The sequence below is a fragment of the Rhincodon typus genome, chromosome 30 (assembly GCF_021869965.1).
Source record: "Rhincodon typus isolate 14 chromosome 30, sRhiTyp1.1, whole genome shotgun sequence".
NCBI classification, from domain to species: Eukaryota; Metazoa; Chordata; class Chondrichthyes; order Orectolobiformes; family Rhincodontidae; genus Rhincodon; species Rhincodon typus.
In genome coordinates, this window is record NC_063361.1 from 9,841,919 (window position 1) to 9,864,797 (window position 22,879).

A 22,879-nucleotide genomic window follows, 5' to 3' on the forward strand; every position below is an offset into this window, starting at 1 on the left:
TCATCCACAACTAATAGATTCATGCATCAAATTATTAAAAATAATAATTCAAACAAATAATCTAGTATTTAATAGGCAATTATATGTTTTAGTGTGAAGTGTTTGGAGTGTATAAGATCTCTGAGACAGGATTGGCTTGTGGGATCACGCTTCTTTCCTTTAATTATTTTGTAAACTACAATGTAAGAAGGAATATGCACTAGGTCATCTCTAAAGCATTGTGAGAGAAGGGTAAACCCTGTGTGAATTTGTCTTGCTGCCTGCAATGAGTGGGCTTGATAAGCCTCATGTTCTTGTCCACACCTATTGAGTGCTCATAAGAATGAAAAAACAGTAAAGCATGAAATGGTTTTCAATCATTTATAATTAGGCTACATACAGATACCCTTTGATGAAGAGAACTTAAAAGCAGGTAAGTTATCACAGATTCTAAGTACAGAACAATTCAACAAACTCCCTGAATTTACATTTTTCCCTTGAATTCTAAAGGATGGAGGTGAACACAGATGTTGTTAATTTCAAGCATACATATATTTTTAATTAGCACATTGTTAGTAATAATAGCAAGATTCTCAATCAATTATTTGTACAATATATACATGGTCAAATTTCCTTAAAACATATCCCAGCATCATTGATGAAAATCAGTTCGTACCATATCATTATTGGATGAATCATTTGATTTTGTCACTAAAAACTGACATCTGTGACCACGTGATAGAAAAATAATTAGAAGTCAACAAAGTACCAGAAAAGAAACAACTCTGTATAGCCTGTAATGCTGTTTAATTTACAGAAAAGCACAGATTGCTGTGTGGTTGGAGTGTGTTTTTTCAGTAATGTCTTCAGCTTAAGATGACTTTGACAAACCACTCAGTGTCCCATATTGTCTATGGAATCACATCAACCCTTTAAAAAGTCCTTATAAACGTGCCTCACATCAGGTGAAAATTTGTACAAATTATATCAGGTTAATTGTTAATTTTCCCTAATTTTTGATCTCTGGAAAAAGAAAGATATTTTCCCTTATTACCAATACCTGTAGTCTCCTCCATTATGCACATTATCTCATCTTGATGTAATAGATGACTTTACACTCAGCTGACAAAATAAGAGCTATCAAAAGGATAAAACCTTTAACTGGTGTTGTACCCTTCATTATTTTGGATGGTATACGCACCAATTACAAATAACTGTGCACATATCAATAATTTTCCTGACCATCCATTATGCTACATGTAATGTGGTTAGTAAACAGCTCTAAATTGATGAAATATATCAATCGCTCGATTAAATTGTGCAGACAATTTCCCTACAAATCAGCAATAGATATCTCCAACATTTAGTAGCCTCTTCACATAATTAAGACTCAATTAAATCTTCCCAATGTTAAAGTACAAAGGCAAACAAAACAGTTTATACATGCTTGTGGATAGGCAATGGGTGATCTGCAAAAGTTAGGGCTTTTAATGTTGCTGCCTCATACATTTAGACTTGACTGAAGTGTCAACTGGGAACCAAAAATCACTTCTGTAAGCCACCTTGACCATTTGCTTCAAGTTGATTCTTATAGCAGTAATAGGATTTTTTTGAAAATATTCTTCATGGGAACATTGTTATGGGTTTGTAATGCAAATGAGCAATGAGATAACTGTGGAATTTATTCCTTAGGTTGCTCGCCAACTGTCCATTTAGCATCTGTTGGTCTGATATTGCCAATATCTTCATACATTGCTGTCTGCATAACTTCCAAACCCTAAAATGAAACAAAATAGATTTTGTTTTAAAAGAAATGTAAGCAACTTCCAATACACCCACATAAACACCTCAACTTAGACTGTTAAGTCTAACCTATGTCCCCAGAGAAAACGTTAAAGGGTTTCTTGTGATGTTAAAGGGCTACGGCAATATCAATAAGTTTATCTAGTCCCATTTGCTATGCCTCATCGAAACCACCACGCTGTCCATAATTCAACACAAAAAGATTTTGTTGCCTGTTTCTCTTAAATATATGAAAGATTGTTCCATTAAAGTACTAAGTTAAATAGCTCATAAATCATTTACAAGACTTAAGATGAGTATGAGTAATTACAACTCAGTAACATCAATTAGCTTTGGATGATCAGAGAGAAATTAAGATCAGCTCTGTTGGATAAGAGAGCTCAGTCTGCTTATACTATATTGTCATCTATACAACTTTGATGCAAGGAAGAACTTAGTACAAACACACAATATAATTAAGAAATGTATCAAACAGAAATCCTACCCTGATGTTACATATTGTGACAGGCAGGCTTGAATTTTTTTGTGCTACCACTTTTGATGTCAACTCTAGTCATGATTCTCCAGTTGGATGCTCTCACTGGAAAAGTGGAGCTCACAATGGATTGGTCTATTGCTGTTAAATTTTCCCTTTGTTCATTTGAATGGACAGAAAATGAGCACTACAGACCTCTGGTTGAAGCACCATTATGAACGTTAATCCCCACGAGGAAATCAGCTCTTATATTTAAAAGTTCATGTACCTGCCAGTGCTAGCCATAATCTTCTGTGATGTAACTTGCAGTACAGCATTAACAATTATGACATAATATCTGCAAGCTTATTAAAAATCTGAAACAGTTGAAAAGCTTAAAATTCAAAAGCACAGTACAAATCGTAAACAAGATGTTTGCTGATATTCGTAGTAAGTTGAAGGATATAAGATTTTGTGTGTTATAACATCAACATAATGGATTACTGTATTGAATTGACTGTGTTTAATGTGACCTAGCTATTTAAAACCATAACATCTCATTCTACTATATGAGTACTACAGGAAGACAATTGGACACTAACTGGTATTATGAAAAGGAACAAGTCAGTTGATTGGCAGTTGCTTATAAATCTAGTCTGGGGACAGGATTATATTCTAGACAGGAAATATTCTAGACTTCCGGTCCAGAAGATGCCCATAAAACTTCTGATACAAAACAATCCTGAGTCACTGTTGAGGGACTGAGTTTCCTGTTTACGGAGGCTGGTCAGGCACTGGTGTGCCTTCCCATCCACGGGAATGTTTTCTGCCTTTGGATGGATATCTTTACATCAAGCCCCTTCCTAGATGGTGTGCACAGGTGATATATTTTTTCTGCCAGGTACACAGCCTCAATTGCAACAGGCAGCTTCTGTTATGGACATGGGATAGCTGACTCCTTAGAGGAATTGCCTGTCTTTTACCAGGAGCTGGTCAAGTACAGAACATGGTTGCCTCATGCTGGAGCTCTTTTCAGCAGGAATAGCTGCCATCATCAGAGAGCCACTGCTTCTGAATCTACACATTCACCAATACAGGTTTGTACACCTAGCAGGTGAGGTGGGTGGTCAGGTTGGTCGGGTGACCAGAGATATGGACATGCTGGATGGTGGAGAAATTGGAGGTTGATGCCAGAAGAACTAAGATGGAACAGATCTTCAGATGTCCTGCTTATGATCAAAGCCAACCAGAGTCTGAAGAACGTGGCACACATGCCCTAATGATACTCACGGTATGATGACAGCTCAAGCATGTGATGGATTTTTGTCTGATCCGGCCCCACGTTCAGACTTTCACATTGACGCCAGGTTTCAAAACATTCCTCAGGAACCTCAGCCCCACAGTTTGAATTTTTCGGCAGAAATTCCATCTGGGCAATTCCATTTTGCACAGAGGGATTTCCTGTATAGGCTGCTCATGTGCACAATTCATTTACACTTGTCCATCTGAACATGTTGTAATTTTCCATTGTCGGAAACATCCCTCAAAGCGTTGTTGCTCATTTATTTAGTTAGTTTGTTTTATTGCATTATTTAAAACAGTACATTCATCCCCAGCAAACAGTGTCTCTGTGGTGGGGTGATTATCTTCACCTCCTCACCCAAAAAGTGCCCATTTCGAAACCAGACAAAAACCATCACGTACAACTGTAGTTCTTCAACTTAGAAGAGTTCGGATTATCATAGCGAGAAAAACAAAAACTTGAAATGATCATTTTGATACTATTGGTGTGTTCGTTAATCCTTTTGTTTGTTTGAGATTTGTTGCACAATATTTAAAGCAATCAGTAACAAGTGTAACACAGATGTTGCAGGGTAGAAATTCACATTGAGGTGGTATTGCATTGGCTGGCAGTTACACATTCCACTCGGTTTCAGTGAAGTCAATCAAATGGGAAATTAACAAGTGGTCCTGAATTTCTTCCCCTGTGTGGCTGATACTTTGTGACACATGTGCTAAATTCCAAATGTTTGTACATACACGTAGATATATATCTATTTTGATGTCAAGAAAACATGAATGTGAGCAATGTAATGTTTAACGTTACCGATTACGAAGAGAGTTTGGACAGTCTGAGGTTGTTTTCCTTAGACCAGACGAGACTAAGAAGGAACATGTTTGAGATGTATAAAATTATGAGTGTAGATGGGTTGGACAGGAAGAAACCTTTCTCCTTGATGGAAGAATCAATGACAATGACGCATAGTTTTAAGGTAAGGGACTGAAGGTTTAGCAGAGATATGAGGAAGACCCTTTTCACCCAGAGGGTGCTGACAATCTCTAACTCATTGCCAGTAAGGGTGGTGGAGGCAGAAACCATCCTAACATTTAAGAAGTACTTAGATGTATGCTTGCAGTGCCATGACATACAAGGCTAAGGGCCAAGTGCTGGAAAATGAGATTAGAATAGTCAGGTGGTTGTTTTTGACCACAGATGTGTTGAGCCGAAGAGGCTTTTTCTGTGCTGTAGATCTCTATGGCTCTATTTTTCAAAATGCTAAGACATCTCATTGTGCAATATTCTGATTAGCAAAAGCATAGCCATTCAGGAACAGAATAAAACATGCTAATCTTTGCAAAGCCAAAGCAACAATAACTTTTGCTTGATAAATATTTGGCATCAGAAACAATTCAGTTTGCAATTTGGTGGAACATATATTAATATCACTTTTAATGCTGATTAAGAGAGTGGGTTGTGTAGTGTAATGTTTCTGGACTTTGTGAGTTGCTGATCTTGTATTTATTCTCTTGTGCCCTGAAACTCAGGGTAAAATTAAAAAATTCAGTGCTCTAACATTGCTGTGACATGTTTAGAACATCTGAATGTTTAAATAGCCTATACAAACACAGATTGGGAATCCAATGTGCCAAATTTCATTGCTCATCAATAAATTTTAAAACCTGAATTATTCATACTACTACTAAGCATGTAACCTCTATACTCATTCACATGGGACATGTATGTGTATTTCACCTGGTGAAAAGATCATAACCTGAAATTATTAACCCTCTCTCCACAGATGCTGCCAATCCTATTGAGTATATCCAACAGTTTCTACGTTTGTGTCGGTTTTCCAGTGTCTGCAGCATTTTGCTTTTGTGTATGTGTGCCTGGTTGTGCTTATGCTGCTAAAATAAGATGAGAAGCAGAATGTGAGTGCATTATTTCTTTAGTTACAGAATGATTGTGGGTGTTTAAGACCTCTCAAGTACATATACCTGCATTGTAAGTGCGCAAGGCACTTCATCCAAAATTTGTGCATGTAACCACATGATGTTGCAATCTCCACAATTTGTGGCAAGTCATCAATTTCTATTGGCTGATTCTGATCGAGCCAGACCAAATTTCACATCACAGATACTTTGTGAAACTGGCATAACTGGATCAAGATAATTAAAAATATCTGTAACAATACAAATATCTTACACATCAAGTCTACATTTCTGCTGGTGTAATGTTAGTAATAAAATTTTCCCCTTTATTTATTTCATACCTCATACATATGGTATGTCTCTATTTCTTCAGTCTTCTTTGTTCGATTGTTCTGTGAAAAATAAAATTGATTATACTTGCAACTCCTCTTTCTTTATCATTTACTGATTTGTTTTAAACCTTGCCCATAAGAAATATTGGCATTCACACTGCAATGAAATGCCCATTAGCTGAACTTGATTGGCAAACACTGCTTAAATAAACTATATGGAGCAATTAAATAGCATTTAAATGTTGAAATCATTAGTTATAAGAACATTTTGTTTCACGTTGTGTTGAAATATCAGCTGCAATGGAGATGCTATACATCGACAAACATGTCAAATTATACTTTGTCATTTCCTGCTAACTAATAATGACAGTATGGTATGGGAAACATCACGAAGTAAATGTCCTCCAATATTAAAATATAGGTGCACATGTTGGGCATTAGCACCAGGCTTCAGGTAACAGTCACAGAGACATAGTAACACAAGTAAACCATTCAGCCCAATGCTTCATCATTCATTTAGATCATGGCTGATATTCAGCTTGATGTAACTATCCTGCATTATCTGTATCCTTTGATGTCATTAGTGTTCAGAAATCTATTGATTTCAGTATTGAATATGCTCAATCATTAAGCATTGACATCCCCAAGATTCACAATTCTCTCAGTCTTAAATGGCCCGCCCTTAATTCAATACTCTCCCTACTCCACATGCTGACTTAAAAATAAATCACCTCCATAATATCCATATCTTAAAAGAAAGTATATCAGCTCCTTTGGGACTATGCATTGACAAATGATTCCATCAATGAGGTTAAACTACTCTAGAAATAACAAGAATGAGAGTCTCTTCCTCCTGCTGGCAAGAGCTTCAAGTTTAATTTGGATGATGTTAGTCAAGTTCCAAATGAGCAATTGCCCTGGCTCCCTCTTCTCCTTACTGCTATCAAGGGATGGAGGCTAGTTTTGACACCCTACTACTTAATTTGGCTAATGTAGTCCTTTAAGTTGTTTGGCACAATGACAGAGCACTTATTTGCTCAGTATAGGCTAGTGGGGGAATGGAAATAAATCCTTTCTGAATCAGGTGATTTCAGAATCTGAAGGTTAAGAAAATAAATAGCTGATTACATTTACAATATGGAGCTTGCCTGAATATTCATAGGTTAGGGAGACATAAATCAGCCAGTTATTATACCTGATGCTTTCCAGGAATGTTCTGCTCAAAATGCACTCCTGTGTATTGGACTGGACAAAGCAATAGTCTAACAACCAATCACATCTCAGCAAGGAACTAATACATTCAGGAGAGGGGAATGGGAGAAAACAGGGAAAAAAGGAGCATAAAAAAAATCAAATTTGTTTTAGGTGCTTAAATCAAATTTCAGTCAGGGAACACTTCATGTCTTGGTCTTTCAGTCAAAGGGGTAGACCTTGACTTGCAACAGTGTAAAAGCAAGTCTACAGCCTATTTTGTGGACTGCAGCAATTTAAGAAGGCAGCTCACCACTATCTTTTCAAGGGCAACTAGAGATATGTAAGGAAATGCTGGACCAGCAGTGATGTCCATGTCCCATAAATGAATGAAAAAAATTACATTTCTAATAATGACTATTTCACATTGAGAGGGCTGTAAAGCATGTTACTGATTCTCTATAACTCATTCTGTCCTATCATGTAAGGGAGCTTTATTCAACCCAAAAATATGTGTTTATAAAAACAAGATATAATCTATAGAAAGAGAAACAGAGTCAATGTTTAGAGTCTGACATGACTTCTTCAGATAAAAGGAGGATAAAGGAAATTCAGAAGTGGTTATCTGAAGAAGTCATATTGGACTCAAAATGTTAACTATTTCTCTCGTTGAAGATGCTGCCACACTTTTTGAGTTTCTCTGGCAATTTCTGTTTTTATTTCAGATTTCCAGCATCTGTAGTATTTTGCTTTTGTTTATTACTAAGACATTATCTATTCATGTTGCACTGAGCAGGTCAATTATCATGTTCAATACCTGAATGTTAAGAATGGCCTAGAAACAAAACATCAATGAGCTCTTGGTTTTCCTTACTGGGTCTCACTAGTTGCTTTTATTAAATAAGGATTAGAATTCACATGGGGTTGATGGGTTGAAGGGCCTGTTCCTGTGCTGTATTGAATTGTACCGTATAGGTAGAGAGAATCTATGTTCTCTGATGGGAGGGTCCAGAACAAGGGAATGATGTTAAAATTAGAGCTTGAGTTTTCAGAGCTAAGTAAACGCTTCTTTACATGAGGGAAATCTGGAATGGTCTCCCCAAAAAGCACTGAAATTGGGAATTAATTGAAGATGTTAAAATTAAGATGGCTAGACTTTTGATGGGGAAAGCTATCAATGGTTTCAAACCATCATTGGTAGATGAAGTTAAGATGTACAGCAAGCATGAATTGAATGGCAGACTCAATAGACTTCAGTTTGTTGTTATGAAAATTAAGCAAGATTTTCTAGATGATCCTTCATAAAAGACTATCCTTTCCTACGTACTGTGCAGCAAATCCTTAACACCCAAGTAAGAAAGACAAAAATCTCAGTGACCCCAAACAGTCTACAACATTTGCAGGAGAATATATTAAGTAGTTGTGAGGATGAATTGCTGCTTACTTACTTTAAGAAATAACATTCCTGGCAACGTGAGACATAGGATCAGCAGTATACCTTGAATTAAAATCAACATGTCCTTCATTGTGTACATAGTATCTCGATCGTCTTTAGCGAAGGTTCCTGAATGGCAAAAACACAAAGCAGAACTTTACAAGAGACAACAGCTTTTCGATCTAACTGTATCAAGTTGTGATCGTGTTTAACAACTCTGAGCCATTTTAATAATGACTTGTTGTCTGTTTCATAAGTGAATGATGATAGCTAGAGTGTCCATGATGTCTATACTCCAGAAGTTGCTTAGTCCAGAGTATAGATTCACTACATTGCATCTTCACCTGGACTGCATTACGCAGTATATTTATTGGGTTTTCTCTTCAATCGTTACATGGCTGTCAATTATTAATTCATGGTCAATCTGGGTGGGTTGCAACACTTATTTATATTTTCATAATTGCTTGGTAGTACAGAGCTTAAACATTGCTAAAAATACACAAGAAGTTGAAGCTTTTCTGCATTGCACTCATCAAAACAAACTTGAACATAGGGACACCATTTTATACAGCATGAAAGCAGCTGTTAATTAATTAGTTAGTTAGGCATGGAGATGCCTATCAATCTTAATTCTCAGACCAGGCAAGTAGATTCTGTTTGGTTATGGTTTTGCCATGGAAACTCCTTTGACATATCATCATGGAGACCATCAAGGTCATTAAGTGATAAATTCATATTTAAGCTAAACTAGCATCTAGTACGTAGCAGGGTAAAATGACAACATTATAACTGTGCACATCAAGAGAGACTGGAATTAGATATCAAATGTTTTGAGATACACCACTCAAGGATTTTTCTCTATTTTCTGCTGTAAATTCTGTACAGATTATGGAGGAATGACACAAATGGATATTTCAGAATCTCTACAGTGTGGAAACAGGCCATTCGGCCCAACAAGTCCACACCGACTCTCTGAAGAGCATTTCCTACCCTATCCTATCCCTGTAACACCGCATTTCCCATGGCTAATCCACCTAACCTATGCATCCTTGGACACCATGGGCAGTTTAGCATGGCCAATCCACCCAACCTGCACATTTTTGGACTTTGGGAGGAAAGCAGAGCTTTCAGAGGAAACCCATGCAGACACTGGGAGAATGTGCAAACTCCACACAGTCATCTGAGTCTGGAATTGAACATGGGTCCCTGTTGCTGTGAGGTGGCAGTGCAAACCACTGTGCGACCCCTACTGAACCACCATGCTGCCCCAGTATATGAACATCATATTCCTGAAGCTTGGTTTTCAAATGCCCATGAGGGTGAGGTTGTATGCAAGCATAGATGGCATGTCAGTCTTCAAAGCTGGGGAGGTGTGTATGGGAAACCAGCAATTGATTCATCTGCAATGACTTACGAGGAACCACGTTACTTTACAGCTGAATTAAAGTGTTGAAAATGAAGCAAATTTAAAAACCATTTCATGATAGCACATAATTTTTAGCCGTTTGTACACACAAAGAAACTGCTGGCTCTTTGCCTTCTCAAATCTTTAAGGCAATTACAAATCCAATCATGGCTGCCATCTGCTTTTCATTGTGCATCAGGAGCTGGTTCTTGGATGAGATATTAAAATTAAGAAACCGCCAGACAGTGTATTTAGAACTGGGGCAAAGTCCTGACTAGCATTTATAGCTTAGTCACTATACCTGAAACAGATTAAACTGGCTTTTCAGCCATTTGTTGGCCTTGCTGTGCGCAAATTGCCCTATATTTAACAAAACAAACCTTCAACTGTGAAGTGCTTTGAGATATCTCAGTAATAGGAAAGATGCTGTGTCAATGCAAGTTATTTCTTTCTTCATGATGCCAGACAATGGATTTACTACATTATAATGGAGTTTGTAAAAAAAAAGTACATTATCATTTTGCAGCATGATGCACTTAAACTTTCCATAAGTCATGTTTACATTTTCTCAGCATAATCCTTGCATTTTTACTTGTATACAGAAAATCCTGCGCTGTAACAGTAGCTTCAGTGCCAGCTGTGCTGACAATTCTGTTTACACCACTAGTTCACTTGCCAAATGTTCAGTTCAGTTCCATATTCATTATTACTACTTATTCTCTTTATAACTGTATCTGTAGTGCAGAAGTGATTGCTGCCTTGTTATGTTTTCCAGTTCTGTCAATTCTAAATCTGCCAAGCCTTCAGTTAATACCACAGAAATCTAGATCAAGACTGTGCTGGATTTCTGTGCCATTGGCATTGTCTTCCTTACAAACTCTTTGTTTATAAGTTTCTTGTCAATGGATGAAGCATTCAAATCCTGGTGAGCGTTTTGCTAAATGGTCCAGAGACTGCTATCAGGCTTCATGTGGCAGTGAGGGAATCAGTGGGTTACGGGAACAATGATGCATCCCTCAAGTATTTCTATATGCAATGGAGAAAACATTTAAGGGAGAAGGAAATTACACAGAATACACTGTACAGAAACAGTGAATTCAGCCCAACTGGTTCGTTATGCTCCAGAAAGCCTCCTCCCCTCCTTCTCCACCTGACCCTGACATCATGTCCTTCTAATCCTTCCTCCCTCAAATACCTGTGCGGATTCCCCCTAAATGTACCGACATAATTCCTGTCAAACATTTCACGTGCCAATGAGTTTCATGTTGTTAACACTCTCAGGGTAAAGAAATCTCTGTGGAATTGTATTTTGGATTTATGTCTGATTATCTTGTATTTGGAAAGTTTTGTTTGTTCATTTGTGGGATGTAGGTTTTGCTGGCTGGGCCAGCATTTACTGCCTGTCCCTAGTTGCAGTTGAGAAGGTGGTAAGGAGTTGCCTTCTTGAACTGCTGCAGTCCACTTGCTGTAGGTCAACCCATAATGCTATCAGGGAGGGAATTCCAGGATTTTGACCCAGCAACTGTGAAGGAATGGCAATATATTTTCAACTCAGGATGGTAAGTGGCTTGGAGGGGAACTTGAAGGTGGTGGTGTTCCAATGCATCTGCTGCCTTTGTCCTTCTTGACGGAATGGCCATGGGTTTGGAAGGTGCTGTCTGAGGATCTTTGGTGAATTTCTGCAGTGCATCTTGTAGATAGTACACACTGCTGCTACTGAGCATCGGTGGAGGAGTGAGTGAATGCTTGTGGGTGTGATGCCAATAAAACGGTCTGCTTTGTCTTGGATAGTGTAAAGCTTTTTGAGTGTTGTTGGGGCCACAGTCACCCAGGCAAGTGGGGAGTGTTCCACCACAGTCGTGACTTGTGCCTTGGAGATATGTACAGACTTTGAGGAGTCAGCAGGAGGTGAGTTACTCTCCTCAATATTCCTGCTCTCTTACCTGCTCTTGTAGCTACTATGCTAATGTGGTGAGTCCAGTTAAGTTTCTGGTCAATGGTAACCTCCAGGATGTTGATAGTGAGGGATTCAGTGATGGTAACACCATTCAATGTAAAGGGGCAATCGTTAGATTGTTTCTTATTGGCAATGGTCATAGTCTTGCATTTGCGTGGCACGAATGCTACTTGTCACTTGTCAGCCCAAGCCTGTATATTGTCCAGAGCTTGCTACATTTGAACATGGACTGCGTCAGTATCTGAGGAGTTGCAAATGGTGCTGAACATTATGCAATCATCGGTGAACATCCCCACTTCTAACCTTATGATGGAGGGAAGGTCATTGATGAAGCAGCTGAAGACGGTAGGTCTAGGACACTACCCTGAGGAACTCCTGCAGAGATGTCTTGCAGCTGAGATAACTGACCTCCAACAACCATGACTATCTTTCTATGTGCCAGGTATGACTCCAACTACTGGAAAGTTTGCCCCCTGATACCCAGTGATTCCAATTTTGCTGGGGGTCCTTGATGCCATGTTTGGTCGAATGCAGCCTTGCTGTCAAGGACTGTCACTCTCACCTCACCACATTAATTTACAATATCTATGAATATATATATGTTCATGTTTTCATATAGTTTTTGTCTCTCCCCACCATGTAAACATGTTTAATCTTTCATCATTTTTCGTACATCTACCAGTCACCCATCAGTTTCCCCTTTTCAGAGATAATAGCCTGATCTTGTGCAACCCTTCCTTAAAAGGATAATCTGTCAGTTCTAGCGTCATCCTTGATGTTATTTGTATAACATGGAGAGTAGACAGGAGTTTTAAAGAGACATTGGCTGGAACTGGGTGCAGATGAGACTTTGCAATTGCAATCCTTAAGGCCATCCCAGAATTCTGATGCCTCTGGAACAGTTTGTATTTTCAAAGGGCTGTCCTTAGGGATGAAGCAAGAAAGGCAGTTGGCACCAATGAATGAGTTCATCAGGCTATTAAGGAACTCATTAAGGGGCCTAGCAGTTCACTACTCAGTTCGGTGAACCCGGACTGAAGAACTTCTCTGCAACCAGGACAAAGCAGCACGCTTAAGTGGTATCACATTCACAAACATTCCTCCCCTTTACCACTGGCACTCTTTAGTGGCAGTGTGTACCATTGACAAGATATGCTGCAGAAATTCACCAAAGCTCTTAAGGCAGCACCTTCCAAACCCATGATTACTACTATCTAGAAGGACAAGGGCCGCAGATATATGGCAACTGCACTTCCTGCATGTTGTCCTTCAAGCCAATCACCATCCTGATTTAAAAACACATCACCATTCCTTCACTGTTGCTGGGTCAAAATCCTGGAATTCTTGAACTGACGGCATTGTCGGTGTACCTATAATATGTGCACTGCTGCGGTTTAAGGCAGCTCACCACAACTTTCTCAAGGGCAACTATAGATGGGCAATAAATGCTGGCTCAGCCATTGACATTCACAGCCTATGAATGTATAAAACAAAATCTGTTGTACTCTAGTGCACAGCCACCAAGCTTACAGAGAGGCCACCAGCAACTTTCAGTTTGTAGATTTATATCTGGCTTCTCCGGAATCCCTGAGTGCTGGTTCCAGAGGTGCTGCAGTAGTCTAGCCCGCATGGCCTCTTGCAGTGCTAGAATACTGCTGGTTCTCTAGGATGCTGCTTTCTTTATTTGGCAAAAGCAGTGGCAGCCACCAATATGTCTACCACCAGCCTGTGCTACTGATGCCAGACTAGCAACACCTGCCTGAAGGCACTCAATGCCTCTAATTGGCACCAAACTCACCCCTTGTCTAATTAGGGCATTTGAATTTCAAAATAGCATCATGACAGTGAGGTAACAAAGGCACAATGTCAGGACCTAAACTTCATGTGGTTGAGTTCCTGACAACACATTGAAAATCCAGACTCAAATGCTACATTATCCAAGTGTTGTCTAGTCAAAGTTCAATATAAATTTATCATAACTTCTCTGCTTTTCCATCCTAACTCTCTTTCTTGATTTGCTATTTCTGAACTTATTAACCCACATCACTGTTTTCAGTGTTTTTTGTATGTGTACCCCCAGATCCCATTGCTATTTTTCATCTGACCCAAATTGCCTCTAAGTTGAGCAGAAACAATGAGAGGCTGGTGTCCAGGTTTTTCCCCCCTTTTCTAATTTTTGGTGGAAAAAATGATGAAAGAGCAGTAGAAAATCTCATTAAGTTGTGAGACCTAAAATAAGTGATCATCTTTGCTTGATATCATGCTGCAAAAATATCAAACATTAACACAAATAGACAGGACCTATAATTCAGTGAGCACTTCATAATGGAGAAGCTTCAAGAATTATTTGCTTAATTATTTGTTTATCACAAAACCACTTATTTCCATGTTTGAAATAGTATAAATGTTTGACTCTGATTTAGCTTGTCTGATCTGAAACTCCATCATGCCTTTTTTTACCCCTAGAGTTTGATTCTCCTGGTCAACTTGCATCCTTGTTAAACTTAATTTCATATAAAATGCTGCTGCCAATAATTTAAATTGCACCTAGCTCGGTTTCATTCATCCAATCTATGCGCAGTGGCCTATATAAGCTCCTGATCCAGTAAAGCCTCATTTTAAATTGCTCATCCTCTTTTAATATCTTGCCATGATCTAACCCATTCTTATCTCTTCAAACTCCTCCATCCTTGCAACTGCCTGAGAGTTCTTGGCTCATACAGTTTCTCTCTTTGATCCTGGAGTTTTATCACTCTGTTGGTGACAATTCCCTGAGCTCTGAACTTCTTTCCTTCCTGAACCTACTGTTTTAATCCACTCCCTAAAACTAACCTCTCTGATCTTTCTCTCCATAGATGCTGCCAGACCTGCTGAGCTTTTCCAGCAATTTCTATTTTGGTCTTCTCTTTGATCAGATCTTGTTTTGATAGCTCCTTTTGTGGCTCAGAAGAAGTTGGCAACGGTTGTTCTTCTGCAACTGCTAAAAAAATGCCTTGATGTAACTGAGTGGCTTCCTTTACATCCATTGGGTCAACTACATTGGTATGGGTTGGATTTAAGCACAGGCCTAGCCCAATAAAAACAACAGGGTTCCATTACTAATGGATTTAGTGAACAAATTGGAGTTTTATGTGTCATGATCACTTTTACCAACATCAACTTAATAGTCCCAGATGTTTAAGATGCTTTAGAACTGAATTCAAATTCTCAAGCTGCTCTAAAGATTTGCATGCAAATTCTCCAGATCAGGCCTCTGAAATATTAGTCTGGTAACAAACACTACACTGCTTACTACAACGTATGGCTATCCTAGAATCTGTTCACAGATTTTCATGGAAAACTAGAAAATGAGTAGAAGACCTAATTCTCCATTTGGTACCTACATTTACTTCTTTGATAAATTCAATGAACAGAGGAAAATATACATGTTCAAAGTTTTGAGAAAGTCAAGTCAAACTCTCCTAATCCATAGAATGAAATAACTAGGACAATACGAGCCAAGAAATGGGCTCGTATAGAGTCATTCTATGGCATACTAAATATACAGCTTGCTCTGCAGCATCTTTGCCTGAATTACTATAGAACTCATTGCTAATGCGACATTCCAGGCACATGTAAAAATACAATCCCATCAGAAATCAAAGATCTGCATACAAGTCTTCCCCTAAACATTGACAACATATAAAAAAAAGTTAAAGCACTCATCTTCTGTATAAATAACATAGGTTAATACTGTAGGGAACAGTCAATAGAAAATATACACAGTTTTGCTTAACATTCTCCCATCCTATTACTGAATACAAAACTCTGAGTTATTACGAAACCTTTCTTTGTGGCATGATGAAAACATTTGTCCTTTTTTCTTATTCATTCATGGGATGTGGGTGTTTTCGACTGAGCTATTGTTTATTGTCCATCCCTTGAGAAGGTTGCCCTTGAGAAGGTGGTGGTGTGTATGCTTTCTTCAACCATTTCAGTCTTTGTGCTGTTACTGCCCAAAATGCCATTAGGTGGTGGTCAGGGGATCCTAAGATTTAAAGGGTTTGGAAGATGTTGTCTAAGGAGCTTTGGTGAATTTCTGCAGTGCATCTTGTAGGCAGTTCATACTGATATTTTGCTCGATTTCAATCAAACTTTCTCGAGGGTATGATTATGCATTACAAGGACATTCACCTTCCAGTCAATTGACTAAATTAAAATTTCATGACAACAGTCATCACAAATAGTTTGAAATTCTCAAATTTCATTCTTTCAAAAGCTTGAAGTTAACTGAACAACTGCTTGCTGAATAAAATGCGGCACCATGTTAATACGAAATACAAACATAATCCCAATTTCACTTTGTTGATGTCTCAGCAGACAAGAAGGTTTGACTGACCTCTCGATATGTTATTTACTGGGACGTTGTTACAAACATTACTGGAGACTGGGAAGAGAACAGAGTGGTGGGCAATAGGAGCAGCCATTTCCAATTGGTGCTTATCCATTTATGACAGCATATTGGGCAGCTAGCACAGGAGGATGCACCCATGTCTGACAACCAATGCACTGCCAAATCAATGCAAAATGCAGCTTTCTTTTCTATTTTAGGCAAGAGCTCATTTGTATAAATTGACGTAACAGGCCCTGACTAACAGTTTTGAGATGCCGAGCTTTATAATTAAGAAGTTATGATAAACTTATTAAAAACACTGGTTCAACTTCAACTGGAACATTGCATCCAGTTCTGGGCAGGATAACAGCAGGTGTAGAAAAGATACACTGCAATGAACTTGGGATGAGGAAATTCAGTTGCGTGGATAGATTGGAGAATCTAGGACTATTCATCTTTGAGAATAGAAGTTTGAGAGGAGATTTGTTACAGGTATGCAAACCGTGAAGGGTCCTGACAGAGTAGGTAACAAGAAGCTGTTCCTATTGGTGGAAGCATTGAAAATGAGATGATATAAATCTAAGAAAATTGGCAAAAGGTGAACATTACCAACAACATGCAACCCAAATGAATATTCCATTAATGCACACATTCTAAAACAACTTGGAATTTAAGCCCTGCAACACCTGCAGGCAGCTTCTGTGGCAGAAAGCCGTTTGACTGGACAGGTGTATGGAAGATGGGCACACTTGCCTCTTCTGATTAAGCCTGGGTTGACGAAGCTTGCAGGATGTCTTCTGATCCAGATGCCAACTGAGGCACTTAATACTCACTTTCGGGCCTGCCACTGCTGCTGGCATTCCAGTTGGGCAACTTGTGTAAGGAAACTGTCAGCCCCTTACTTTCTCCTCCGAATCCCTTCCTGTAATCACCATACCACCGTTACTTACCTCTCGAACGATCCTATGATGAACCGAGGTAAAGAGCAAGTGTTATAAACCGGAGGTTGACCCCACTGTGTCCCCCCCTCCCTAATCCCACCGAAAACTAAAGCTGAAACTGAAACACCCAACAAGGATCACTTTGCCCTATAAGAGAAGTGAAAAAGTGGTGTAATCTGCCTTTCAGCGACTTCTAGTGGTTAAATAAAATAAATCCCTGACACTCACTTTACAATCAACAAGTAATAATATACTTATCTAACTCTAACAGTGAACAAATTAACTAAACTATTAACAAACTGAATAAATCCCTTCTAACTACTAACTATTCCTGAATAAAGCAAGATTCTGTTGGTATGCTGTTCCACTAAATTTCATTTTTTTTTTAAAACAAATTCATCAATGATGCCATTATGCTATTAAAGTTTGGTACAAATTTCCTGTAGAATCCGCTCAATCCTAAAAATCATAGCACTTCCTTCTTCGAGGATGGTCTTGGAAATTCCTCAATAGCCTTCATCTTCATGTTCCTCTGTGTCAGCCGTCCATATCTGACATTGTGCCCTAAGAATGCCACTTCCACCTTTGCAAATTCTGTTTTTGCCAAGTTTATGACCAACTTTGTCTTCTGTAGTCTCTCAAAGAGCTATGCCAAATGTTCCATGTGATCTTTCCACAAGTGGCGATAGATCACTAAGTCATCTATGTAGGCAGCACAATTAGTCAATCCTGCTGCAACTCTGTACCGAAGTCTTTGAAAAGTTGCTTATGCATTTTTCATTCCAAAGGGCAATACTTTAAATTGATACAGCCCATTTGGGGTGACAAAAGCAGAACCATCTTTTGCTCTCTCTGACAAAGATACTTGCCAGTAAATGCAAAGTAAGTCCACCTTTGTGATAAGTGGCTTGTCCTACTTTTTCCACACAATCCTCCAGCCTTGGAATCGGCTAGAAGTCAGATTTGGTCACAGCATTGACCTTCCGAAAATCTACACAGAATCGTTGAGTACCATCAGGTTTAAGAACCAACACAAATCGGTGAACTCCACTCGCTTTGACTCATCTCTATGATGTCTTCTTGGTGCATCGCTTCCACTTCCTTCTGAATCTGTGCTGCTTTGAGAGGATTACGCCTCTAGGGGTGTTGTTTTATCAGAACAGCATTCCCTACATCAACCTCATGTACTATGGCGTTAGTCCTCCACATTATATTTCTATATATGTCCTCATAGCACTGTAACAAGTCTTTCAATTCAGTTCTCTGTTCCTGGGACAGATAGCTCACTACCCAATCCCATTCATCAAGAAATTCTTCATTATTCAATCTATTCTGAGGCACATCAAAATCCAAATCATCCGATTTGATTCCTCAGTCTGAGTGGCAGTAAGTAATACCTGTTTCTCTGATTCCGTTTCCCTGTCATATTAATGTTTTGGCATTATCAGTGGTAGGAGATCCCTTCAAAACAAGGTTTAGTGGTTCCTATCAGACTAAGAAGTTAAGTTAGGTGAGGTGAGTTATCTGGTAAAGATGCCAGATAAACAATTTATCCGATAACTTAATCTTAGTCTGATAGGAACTACTAAACCTTGCTTGGAGGGGATCTCGTACTACTGGTAATAGCACCAATACTTGATTGCAACGGGGCAAACGTACGAATTTTAGATTTCTTATCTGCTTCTTGCTTCATTAGGTGCTGTGCCACGTTCAAGTGTTGTCTAGCTAATTCATCTACTCTGTTTAATATTTCTGTCACCTCAGATACATAACCCAACTGTGAGATCTCTGACTTTGGGCCTATCAACTTTTCCTTAATTAATTTTAAAGGCCCTCTTATTTCACGTCCAAATATCAATTCAAATGGAGTAAACGGAGTTGATTCATTTGGAGCATCTTTAATAGCAAACTATATAAATGGGAAACATTTATCCCAATCATGTGGGTAATCTTGGCAATAAGCCCTCAACATGGTCTTTAGGGTCTGATGCCCTTTCCAGTGCTTCAGGATGGTATGCACTTGATTTAAAGTATTGGATGCTTAAACTATCCATGACTTTCTTAAATAATTTGGCAAAAATTGGACCCTTGGTCTGACTGAATCTCCCTGGGTAGTTTGCAACAGGTAAAGAAAACAAGCAAATCCTCCACAACCCAAATTGCCTTGACATTCAGTAATGGAATTGCCTCCGGAAACTGGGTAGACACATCCATTATGATTAGCAAATACTGATTCCCACTTTCGATTATAGGGAGGGGACATACACAATTGATTATAACCCATGTAAAAAATTCTTTAAATGCGGGAATTGACATCAAAGGCACTGGTTTTATTACTGCCTGTGGCTTTCCTACCATCTGACACATATGACAGGTATGGCAAAATTCAACCACATCTTTATGTAATCCCAGCCAATAAAATGCTTCTGTATCTTAGCCTGAGTCTTTCTCACTTCTAGATGACCTCTTACAGGTAATTTGTGTGCTAGTCACAATACTTCCTGTCTGTATTCTACTGGCAACACAATCTGCCCATTTCTCATCTGTACTAACCTGCCAAGGTCTCAATTTCCACCTTAAGATTTTATCCTTAAGCTAACAGAATTCTGGAATACACTCTGATTCCTTTTCTAAGTAGGCTTTGTGATATAAATCCTTTATCGTCTCATCTTTTTGTTGTAACTCTATTAATCTTTCAGAAGTAAACACCTCTGCCTGATCCTCTACCTGCTTAGGTTTTTCCTTTACCATTTCATCAAACAGAGTGTCAGCTAACTGGACCTCAACTCCTTCATCTTTCTCTTTTGTTTTCCCTTCTTGTTTTAACTTATGGCTGTGGGATCTTGTCACCACATAGTCTGGAAAAATACCAGGGTATTTTTCTTTTAACTCCTCAGTTCCCTGGTTTTCTTTTGTTTTTTCCCCACCTGTGATCCGGTGATATCATTTCCAACAATAAACTGTATTCCTGGAATAGCCAATTTTTCCATCAATCCCACGATCACTTCCCCCATCTTGATTAGACTTTCTAGCCTTATCTTACACAGGGGAACACTAGTCCTCTCTCCATTTATTCCACAGATTATCACGCTCTCAGGCAATATTTCAGAAGGAGTACAAATCTTTTCATCCCTTACTATTTGAGGCAGCCTATCTCCCGTATCTCTCAATATTTTAACTTCTTGACCTCCTCCCCCTGTTCTCCCTGAGTAAATCTTACCCATACAGGTGAAGTCTTTGAAAAGATCGGGCACTATCTTACTATCCAGCCCGTGAATAGGTTATGCGCTTTCCTGCAGCTCCTCAATTTCTCTTGAGATTTCCTTCACTACCTTAAATAATCCCACTGGTTTAGCCTCTTTTACCACATCATTATCCCAGTGCCTTTCTTAAACTACCAGCTCTGTGACTTTGTGTGCCCCACCTTATTGCAGTGAAAACACCTGACGTCTTTCACCTCTTTTCCACCCTCTTGCGTTTCTTTTTTCACATGTAGTAAACTGTTCCCAGTGTGATCTACTTTTTGTTTTTCATTGAAGGAGCTCCCTCTTTCCCAATTTCTATCCTTCATGGAATGAAATTGCTGTCGGAGCTAGATTTTGATTTATGCACTAATGCGTATTCATTTGCCATCTCTGTGGCTCTTCCTGCTGTTTTAACTTTCTGTTCCTCAACATGCATTTTTATCACTGCTGAAAGCAAGTTTTTAAAAGTCCTTCAGCAGAATAATATCTCTAACAGCTTCGTATTTATTTTCTATCTTTAATGCTCTCCTCCATCTATCAAAGTGGCTCTGCTTAATTTTTTCAAACTCGATATAAGTCTAACCGGATTCCTTTCTTACATTTCTGAACTATTGTCTAAATGCTTTTCATACCAATTCGTAGGATCTCAAAATAGCCTATGTGACTTCTTCATATTCTCCTGACGCCTCTTCTGACAGTGCCGCAAACAACTCATTAGCCTTACCTACCAACTTGGTTTGAATTAATGTTGCCCACACAATCTCTAGCCAGTTCATCTGTTTGACCAATTTCTCAAAGGAAATGGAAAAGGCTCCTACATCTTTTTCATTGAATTTTGGTAATGTTTTGATATATTGGTATATATTCCTACCAGACTTTTGGCTGCGATGGGTTTGCTCATCATTGCTATCCTCCTCACTAAGCCTAACTTCTACCTTCATCTCCATCCTTTTAAGTTGACTTTCCTGTCTAATTGCCAACATCTGAAATTCAAACTCTTTCTCTTTTTCCCTTTCTTCTGCCAGAGCAATTCTTTCCTTTTCTTTTTGGTTCAGCTTTCTTTGTCCTCAAACTCCAGTTGGCTCATTTGCAATTTAGTTTTTTCTAACACCACCGCACTTGACTGTTTCTCTGCTATACCTAAATGCTTGACTAATTCCGTTACTATTTCAGCTTTCTTATTGTCCCTGGTTAAACACAATTTTAGCCTGTCTGCTAATTCTAAGTGTCACCTTTTTCTGTCTTTCTAAATTTTTTAGCAAATTTGGAAAGCATCTTCGACCCTCAGCACCTGTTTAGCAATGTTAAGAGCTGTTTCCCCACTTTTGGTTTAACCAACAACAAGTAAGAGTAATTAAACATGTTTTCCACTTCTCACTTAAGTTTTATTTAAAGATCTAGGACACTAGTCCCCAAGTCTGTTTATATCTGCTGGAACCTTTCATACCACAAATCTGTTCAAATCTGTCCAAATCCCGAATGACGAGCCCCCAGTCTGTTATAAAGCAGACATTGACCCCCCCCACCCCCGAAAACTAAAACTGAAACACCCAAAGAGGAGCACCTTGCCCTATAATCTGTTAAAAAAAGTGTGAAAAGTGGTGTAACCTGCCTTTCAGCAACCTCTAGTGGATAAATAAATTAAATCCTTGACACTCACTTTACAATCAACAAGTAATAATATATTTATCTAGTTCCCAAATAAAGCAAGATTCTGATGGTATGCTGTTCCAATAAATACAAGTCCCACATATAAAAAAAGAATTTAATCTCTTGAAATTACAGACAATTTATGTGTCTTCTGGAACGTTCTATGCCTTCTCTGTCGATTCTTCTGACAAGAATATTAACTATTTGTGTTGTTGGTCCCATTGTTATTTAGATGGTATATCCTCTAAGACACAGAGGAGGCTGTGAGAACCAATAATTCTCTCTTGAGAGCTGAGGGCTGTTAGATCTGGCAGATGGTAGTTAGCTCTAGAGCTTTGTCCAACTGCCCCCTTCTTTTCATACCCTTGATAACATATCAATACTTCTTACAATAGAATTGGTCCTATGTTGTCAAAACCATCAGATTTAAATGTAATTGGTTTTTGGTATCTAAGTGCTTGGTTCAAATTGATTGGCTAAATTCAAAAGCTTGTTGTCTCGTTAAAAACTGCTGCTTGGCCTGCTGACACAAATGTTTCAATTCCTGTGCTTTCTGTGTACTTGCAAACTTTCAAGCTGCTGCTCACAGACCTCCATTTTAAATCTCTAAGCATAGAAAAAGCACAGGTATCTTTTAAAGGGACTACAAAATGCTTTCCCCTCTAGCATTTTACAAACACCAAATTCTAACTTCCTGCCTCCAAAACCACAAGTATTCTATCCAACTTCACAACAGAAGTGAAAGACCAGCAGCAACCAACATTCCCAGTTAAGCAGGTGGTAATGGAGAGCTGATGGCCTCAAATGGGCCAGCAGCTCTTTGGGTTGAGAGTTCTACCATAGTGGGATAAGACCTAGAAGTAGGTATCCCCATGGAACTGAGACTCCAGAGTAGTATTTCC

The 22,879-nt window shown here is 38.8% G+C and overlaps 1 protein-coding gene across 2 annotated transcripts in view; it reads right to left on the reverse strand.

Moving 5' to 3' along the window:
* Positions 1–336: 336 nt before the first annotated feature.
* LOC109910503 (B-cell antigen receptor complex-associated protein beta chain-like) overlaps positions 337–22,879 on the reverse strand; it is a 38,756-nt gene continuing 16,213 nt past the window's right edge. The window contains exons 4-6 of one of the 2 annotated variants that reach the window (XM_048614757.1): positions 8,421–8,536; positions 5,791–5,841; positions 337–1,756 (exon numbers count right to left, since the gene is read on the reverse strand). In XM_048614757.1, the coding sequence (XP_048470714.1) occupies positions 1,661–1,756; positions 5,791–5,841; positions 8,421–8,536 (263 nt within the window). In that variant the 3' untranslated portion in view covers positions 337–1,660. The remainder of the gene's footprint in view (positions 1,757–5,790; positions 5,842–8,420; positions 8,537–22,879) is intronic. The other variant, XM_020509696.2, reaches the window with a different exon arrangement.